Genomic DNA, 8997 nt, shown 5'->3' with positions numbered 1-8997 from the left:
GTCAGAAGCAATCTGTAGTTGATAAAAGATACTTTTTTTTCCTAGGTGAATTGATTGCTTTTCGTATGAATAAATAAATAAATAGACTAGTTATGCATTTTTTAGGAAAACACACATCTGTTAGATACAAAAAACATCAAATGAGGGAGTACTTCTTAAAAAACACATGTCAAGAAAATATGTCTTGAGAATGCAAGCAAGTTTCTGGATACCATCTGATTTAGCTTCCAATTAAATTTTATTCTTTGGTAAGAGGATAACTACAGAAAAAAGTAAATGGAAATAAAATTGAGTAACACAGGTATGTGCCCCTCAAGATTTTCTCCTAGGTTAAGAGCAAAATATTATTTTCTAGATAAACATTGCATTTACCATTATCATTAACAGGTACAGGTAGTAGTTGCACAAGACTGTATGTTTTGGTGGAAAAATTAAAAACTTTCTGAAAAGGAGCAATCTATCTATGGTAATTATCTATAAATAGTATTTGTCATATTTTAGGACAAACCACCAAATAAAAAAATACCTAGCCACCTCCATGGAGTTTGAAATTGTCTGTACTAGATCTACTTTCTAATCCTGTAGTGGCAAAAAGATATAATTGCTTGTGGGAGTAGAAGCAGTTAGAAGCAGTCTGCAGTAAGGCGAAGCAATAATTTAACAAAAAAATAAAAAAGTTATTCTCAGTAGGAGAACATTTAGTTTTTCTAGCATGCAACTAATAAAAATATTTTTTTGTTTTGTGGGTTTTTTACTTCCTTTTTTATGCTAAGCTTGCTTTTACTTCTCAAGCAAAGTCATTAAAAAACACCATGGTGCCTGGAATGTAAGAATACAGGCTCAGTTCCAGTTAAATATAAAATTCAAGCTTGCACTACAAGCAATGACAGGGAATAGAGGACTGAAAAAGCAAGCATTAAGCATGGAAGATAAGCAGGCCTTCAATATAAATGCATGATCATTTTGGAAATTACAGCAGATGGGGCTTTCTTCAGGGGTGAAACTGCTTCTTTTCCACCCACTTTGCTAAAAACATGAAAATTATAAGAAGACTAATTGTTATGCTAAGATTACAAGAGTATCTTAGGATCCTAGAGTTCTTAAGTTAGGATCTCAAATTTCTCCCTGTTTCAGAGACTTCTGAAATAAATAAAACTTATTAGAGAGAACTTAGATACCTCTATTTCCAAAAGTACCCAAATAAAAGTTCCCCAAGAGCGATCTCTGGTACTTGCTAGAAGAAGTGTTAAAATTCAGGAGGATTATGAAAGTAAAGGCAAACGGATCTTGGGAAAAGCAATTGGAGAAGGAGAATGAAAAGAGCCATGTGCCCCTTCTGCTAGAAGTGTATTTCACATATGCTAGTTTCTAGGGAGAAAGCACTAATCCCATGTATAGAGGCCACCTCAGCTGTTCCCCTCTTCATCAGAACAATTCATGTCAAAAGTTCCTCTAAGGATATTTTTTGCCAACCAGCTGTTCTCCTTTCACCATAGGAAGTCACCTCCCTTGCTCTTTGGCTTCCTGGATCTCCAGATGAGATACGAATAGTCTTGTGCTAATTATACCCTAACAGTGATACCACAGTAAGAGAGGTGGTAAACCTACTCAAATAAATTACTGCATGTTAGGTAACTTGGTCTATTAATAACCTTCTCGAGCAGTACAGACTGAAGGACATTCTCTGCATAAGACCCATATCTGAGTATATGAGTTAGAAAGTTTTCATTTTTACCAGAGAGTACATTTTTTCCAAGCATCTCAGTACCTGTTGAATACACAAGAAACACGGTAAGAGCACATTACATGCATTTTTCTTAAAATTTTTTTACATAATGGTTATAACCAATGAGAGTTATGCAATGATAGGCAGAGAATATCAGTCAACTGCACAACAGAACGGAATCCTGGAAGTGCCAGCACACCCAGCAGGGTATTTCACCTGCACTTCATCATGTGCTGCTTTGCTTTCCTGTTTCAGCTACTTCCTCCTTCCAGAAAAACATGCTGGAGTATATATATTTTCCATTACATATTCAGCTGGACAACATTTTTTGACTTCTGAAAAAGTCTATCAAAAAGGAGAAAATGCCAGTGTTTCCCTTGAGAATCCTATGAAAAACTTCTTTTTGTTTTTATGGTTTGTCAAGCTATCACTTAGCTCAATTCTAGTAAAAAGCAACTCTGCTTATAAAAATGCTATATACACAAAGATCACTTAATGCAAATTAATTTCATACATTCAACTTCATCTATCTTGCTGCAGCGGGAAGAAGATAAACTTCTGTAATAAGAATCAGCATGAGTCCTCTGACCTAGGGTACAAACCACACTTCATCATGTATGCTGCATTCTAATCATTTACATTTGAGCAGAGCCATCAGATTGCGGAAATCAAACACAAATAATGGACCAAGTTGTCATTTCAGGTCCTAGTTCCTTATTACTGAAGATGTTAGAGGATGAACAACTCTGTAGTTTCATCATCCCAGTGAAATGATCCCAAGTTGCTTCTGTGAGACCAAGTAAGCAGAGCACATTCTGTGTATGTGGAAGATACTGAAAGACAGAGAAGGTTAGATGCTGAACAGTTAACCCCAGGACAGTACACAGTAGCAACATTGCTCCTAGTGACCTAGTCTCTCAGCAATTGTGGTTCATTGCTTCTACAGGACTTAAAAGCCTTCTACTCTGCACTTGGCGCCGTGAGTGGGTATAGCCAGTTTCTTTGTTTCCCTATTCTGTGCATCACAGGCATGCGTTTGGGAAGCCTGCAGAGAAACTACTCACTCACCTGCTGCCTCCTCCTCTGCCACTGACTAGACAAAGCTGTTAGTAAGTGCTTGTGGAGGAAGCAAATCGCCAATGCTGACAATCAAACACCATTTGTACAGATTTTCTAACACAACTTGCAGACTAAGCACAACTTCACCAAACAGATCTGGCTTTGCTTGCTGAAAGTCTGACTAGCTGTTCACAGACAGATTTCCTCAGAATTATTGCACCGTTTATTCTTGCCAATTCTATACTCATGAAGAAAGGAATGAAAAGGAAGAAGGCGACTGTGCTGCTGGTATGGAAATACTTTGAGTGGGGAATGGACCAGATGAACTATGTTCTTCAATGAGTCAATGCAACAGCATCCATCCATGTAGTGTGAACGAATTAAGAGTCTGGAGAACCCAGTACTGGATTTCTACTTCCCCAGCAATCCCAACCCAACAAACCCTGTAAAACCTTGTCTATATTAGGTAAGTCAAATAGCCCCCCTCTAGTGGTAGAGTGCATTGAGAGGCCCTAATGCAAAGGATCTGTAGTTTCCAGCATCTGCTTCTCATAGTCCATCCATATCCACAATTACTGTGGCGTGTTTGTTTAACAAAGTTTGGCAAAGAGGACAAAAGAGAGCATCCATGCATACTGCAGCTCAGTGATCCACAGAACTATGATCTAAGCACGTAAGAGGAGGTTGGACTTGGAAACACTATTAGCTCACATCTGTTCCAGGGTAGTGGCCAGCTCAGTAAGGGCAACAGGAGGTACTTCACAATATATCATAACAACTGACATAGAATAACAGAGCTTTACAGCACTTTATAAGAGGTTGCAGCAGTGGTAGCAGTCTGACAGTGTTAAGGCTCAGAACAGTGAAAGAACATACTGGGAATTCATGCCTGTTGCAGAGGTAGCACAAGTGGAATCCTGCGCCAGAAAAGAAATGTCCTGTTTCAGGTGTGTCTGACAGAATCAGGTTCGGTTTGAGAGTTTTTATTTCATGTATATTAATAGTACCTGAAGAGATGCTGATGGTCACTGCCAAAATTTAGTCCAGCTTCTGGCGGCAGACAGAACTGAATGGTAGACTCAGGTATTGTTCCTTGTTTTCTTCTGTATCATTTCTGTGTTTAAGTGTGCTAGCAATCACATGGCTTTTTGTTTCTTTTCATATATCCATTTAACAGAGACAAAAAAGACACCCATGTTTCAGCATCTGAACTCTAAGGCTCCCTGAGTTTTTTCCTCTCCCCCTGCTGGCAGTGCGGGTGAACAGAATTCAGAAGTCTGCACCACTTCAGCTAGATACCCAGCAAGACAAAATACTGGATTAGAAATAAATACCGAGTCTAGAGCACACAGACACAAAGACTGTGTGCCAGCATTTAAACAGGGAGGTAAGAACTTGTCAGCAAGATGATGAAACAGAAATCAGGCTAACAGTAAAGGGGTACAAAGATAAATCTGTAGACCTGAGGGTTGTCAGAAAGTGCAAAAAGCAGTCTGGTGCAGCAGCTGGAGGATGGCAAAAATAACATGCAGCATAGCTACAGTCACGTAGAGAGCAGAACAGAGTAAACTAACATAACAGTAATACAATAAAAACAATAAGCAATTGATTTATCAGAAGGAAAAAACTATGCAGTAATTTTTGTCCTTTATTCCATTCAAAGGAATTACAAAATTCAGTTAGGAGGTTTTTCATTATGCACCTACAAAGGTTAATACTGTGTAAACCCTCATAATCGCAGAATGAAAACTCGGGCAGATCTCAGGCAGTCATAGGCACAAAGATACTGTCATCTTGTACATTATTGTCTACAAAAAACAGTTTTACAGGCCAGATCATACACCTTTTCAGACATGTACAATGCAACTGATGTACTCTACTCAATACTGCAGTACTTCACACACTTCCATAGATTCTCAAGATAACATTAAAGAATTCACTGCAGTGATAAACATCTAATATAGAGAGAACAGGATGTTAGAGCAACAAAAGCTTGTTACTTGTAGATATTTATTATATTACCAAATTAATTCAACTGGAAAATTTTTCCACTCAGAGGATTCTTTTTCTGTACCTTTAAATACAGAATATGCATTTGGACTGTAAAAGTGTACAATAACCCATTTCACAGTTTTGTAACTGAAGAGATATGAAAATAAGCATATTTATTAGAATACCTAACAAAAAGTCTCAGAATGTATAATTTATCAGTGGGCCTCACTGTCACAAAGTATAATTGAGTCCAGAGCATATAAGAGTTTACAATAAGAACACAAACCAAAACCCACAAATACATACCTTGTACACGGCACAATTCCAGGACAATGTATGGTTTTATTTTACTAATACAAAGCAGAAAATTGCCTTGAGAGGTGAATTATTAGACACTTGTTTGTTAGAGGGCTTCTTAAGACTTCCTTGGAGTCAAGAGTCTTGACAGAACACATACCAAATAGCTGCCTCACAGTGCAAGTGTTTCTCTATTCTTTCCTTAAATGCAATCTGCTTTTCCGCTTTTATTAATTTTATTTAAAATTAAGCTAATATATACTTCTAAAATTAGATACTTACAGTGAAAATACCCATTAGCTGAGTGTAAAAGAGTCCACTTATTCCACCTAATATTATTAGACCCATGAAGGCAGATATTCTTAGGAGAGCAAGTTCATGTCTAAATACAAAAACATCCTAGAACAAGACAGAAAGAAGAGAGAGACTTTAGCACAAATTAATTTAAGTTTTTGAACCTAGTGGAAATATTACATAAGAGCTATTCCCAAAGACTTACAGCTAAAGGCAAACACTGGATTTTTGAGCTACATTGCAAATCATTGATACATTTATGTGTTAAAATTATATCTAATAATCTTTCATTTACATATGTAAACAGTTGAAGGTTTTCAGCAGACTGTTAAAAAACCTCATGCAGGTATTTAAGACTTGGGAATAAATTTATCTCTAAAGGGTTACTCCTGAATCTTCCATCTCAGACTGTGCCAGACTGCTACACACAAGCTCCAGAACATAAGAAAACGATCCTGTTAAACAGTCTGATTTGTAAGACTCCTACATCTCAGCTCCTAGCCACAACAAATTTCATTTTAACATCACCTGTTTTGTAATAAGAATAACAACTTTCTTAGCTTGACTCTTGAAGATGGTACCTATAAAATACAAGTACCTGTACTGGATTGGTCTCACTGTAATGCTATTATACTACATAAACTTATCTTCATCTTTTAAATTTTGACCTTAAGTATATTACTATAATGTTAGATACATGTGCACAACTGAATTACCTCAGGGTACAGGAGGATATGAATTTACCATATCAGCTGCTCTGGAAAGCCTGCTCTCAGCCAGCAGAAAATACGAAAAGTGCAAGAGAGTTTTATAAATCTTTTTCAAAGAATAAAACAACTTACTTTTATCACAGGAAAACATTTGTACATGGCAGTCACTGTAAATGTACTATAAGTTCACACCCCATCTTACCCTTTCATAATGAGTTAACAGACCTATTCTTTTATTTATAAGTTACAATTATGTTCTCAAGGCTGTCTTTTGAATGTACACATCTGTTTTTCCACTTAGAAAAGCCAGATCACAGCAAGAAACTAAACATTTCAAGTAAACTTTAAATTACAACCAAAACATAAAGGTGAACTGAATGAAAAAAACCAACAAAACCCAACCAAAAAAAGGAAACAAACAAACAAACAAACAAAACCCACTGCTTTTGAACTCTTCTTCTTTACATTCTACTAGTAGGACCAAAAAGGAATTCTTAAGATTCAGGAATACCAGGTTTTAATTAAACAGAGAATAGTTAAAGCAAATTATACTTAGTAATAAAGTGTGATTTTGGATTTAAATTATTATTACTACGAAGGTTCCAAATATAAACCCAGGAAAAAAGTTTATACTGGCTACTAAAGCTGAGGAGAAAGTCAATATAAATGAACAAGTAGAAATCACTAGTAAATGAGCTAAAACAAAAAGCAAACCCTGCCACTATTTCTGTGAACTGGTAAGCCAGCTTTTGTGAGTACTGGCCTTTCTTGCTGCTGTAGAAAATACATGCCTCATTTCCAACTTTTTTAAACATGTCTTCATCAGTTAATGAGTTGATTCAAAGTTAAATGAAAAAAGCTAACTGAAATAAAAATATACTAATCTTTATTCCCCATTTCACCAGCCCACCAAAGGTTTAAAGAAAAGCAAGGTAAGTTCTACTAGTTGCAAAATACTTTCTCTTCGTATCTTCATAATATGCTGGTTTATTATATCATAAATGTTTTAATGTATTCAAACTCAACTTGACAGAAAACAGTGAAATGTAAGAGAAGAGTGCCAACAGTGAATGGACATTCTGGGTCTAGCATCACACTGTCCCCTTAGAAAAAGTTTATAACATAGTTCTCAACATCCCCCCAACAGCCTACTTAAAAGACATCCTTCTCTTGAGCACCAGCTTCAGCTGGAAAAAGATACATTAACCAACACATGACAACAAAATTTAGCATAAAGGCAGGTTGCATTTGGCCTTTCTAACCTATGTTAAAACTACAGGTTACATACTGAAGATGAAGGAATACTCTCCCTCCCTCCTTCTCTTCCTTCCTTTCCTTCCTAAAAGATGAAAGCATCTACCACAAAAGCCTGGCGGTTGCTGAACTGCTAGTGAGAAGAGGTGACATCACCAATGTTTTTTTCTTGTCATTACACAATCCTAAGGGAATCAAAGTCTCTGACGCAATGATGACCTGGAACTCAACACTGAGCCCTCACCCTCAATCAATCTGCACAAACAGAACAGCATCTTTCTACAGAGAACCAAAGTATATGCAGAAACAGAGCCTTTTGGTAATCAAACCTTAATAATAGAGCTACTTTTCACCATTCTGCATTGAAATAGAAACATGTGACTCCATGAAAATAGAAAAAAGACCATTTAAAAAAACCCCACATTTAGATCACAGTAACACTAACTACTACTACTACTACTAATAATAATAACAACAATACTTAGAATGCTGCTGCTTTACATAAAAGCTCTACCAAACCTGTTTTTATTATTCCTTCTCAGAACTGACAAAAACATATTTTACCAGTTAAGAAAATAAATCAAAACTACAATAAATCAACTCCCAGCACTAGTCAATAACTAACTGATCCCTCTTTCAATGTATTTTGAACAGAAACTCTTGTTCGAACACCATTTAGGACTCACCAATCTCAATGCAGTGTAAGTACTGAGACAGCCTGTCTCCCCAACCTCCAAAATCTGCACTAAGAGAAAGAACTACACAGGCTGAGCACACATAACCTAACATCACCAATGCATGAACTCTCTTTTTACGGCACAGCAGGGTTTCATCCCATAGCAGCTGTTTTTCCACATCAGGCCAGGTTGACATTTGTGGCCTTGGCATAGACGTTAAATGTACAGTTTTAACAACGTGAGAGCTGCCCTCAGGTAGCTCCTTTCTCCTCTCCTTTTTGGCAGCATCACAGCCTAACTGCTCTGTCAAATCTTCAGTTTACAAGGCTTGCTGCAGTGGTCTTTCTATTTACTATTTCCTGCACAACTCAGATGTGCCCTTCCCCCAGGTTGTTGCCTATTCTAAAGATTGTTAAGTTCCCTTTAGCCATTAATTCTATCCATCCAGTCAAACTGCAAAGATTCTTGTCTGCTTATAAAAGTGGATAGAAATGTGTACAAAAGAAGTTTGTCACAGGATAAGAAGCAAAGTGTAGATCTGTAGGATTATGCTGAGGAATGCATTACAAATCATGAGATGGGGCATCTTTAACTTAACAGGCAATACCAAAACGTTTCGCAGAAAGCCAGTCTCTGTGACAGATTCACACGAGACTTCCTCAACCACATGGCAGCACACACGTCATGTCTTCATTTGTGAGCATCAACTGTTATGGATGACCCCTACGATGAATGCTACAAGACTAGGGAAACAGCTATTATAGCTTTATGCTATCATACAGGAGAAAGGTCAAAACTAATGATGGGTCCAGCACAGGATCATCATCACTGCTTCCAAGTTCAACTTTCTTTTTGCTCTGCTAACAACAAAATAAAAAGCACGAAAACATTTGACGGGTCCCTGTCATTTGTAGAATTCGGTTATTATTTTCTGAAGTTTACAGTATTCCTTTAAAAACAGCACACCCTGTACAGAAGACAGAACTTT

At 37.0% G+C, this 8997-nt stretch overlaps 1 protein-coding gene across 1 annotated transcript in view; it reads right to left on the bottom strand.

Moving 5' to 3' along the window:
• Positions 1-8997, bottom strand: part of ZDHHC21 (zinc finger, DHHC-type containing 21) — a gene marked incomplete at its 5' end in the record, with an annotated part of 26175 nt that overhangs the window by 8409 nt on the left and 8769 nt on the right. The window contains one exon of the mRNA XM_010180081.1: positions 5357-5473. Within this exon, the coding sequence (XP_010178383.1) occupies positions 5357-5473 (117 nt within the window). The remainder of the gene's footprint in view (positions 1-5356; positions 5474-8997) is intronic.

The sequence above is a fragment of the Mesitornis unicolor genome, unplaced genomic scaffold, assembly GCF_000695765.1.
Source record: "Mesitornis unicolor isolate BGI_N332 unplaced genomic scaffold, ASM69576v1 scaffold24542, whole genome shotgun sequence".
NCBI lineage: Eukaryota > Metazoa > Chordata > Aves > Mesitornithiformes > Mesitornithidae > Mesitornis > Mesitornis unicolor.
Note: the sequence above shows the minus strand (reverse complement) of the source record. Positions and strands in the feature narration are given on the sequence as shown.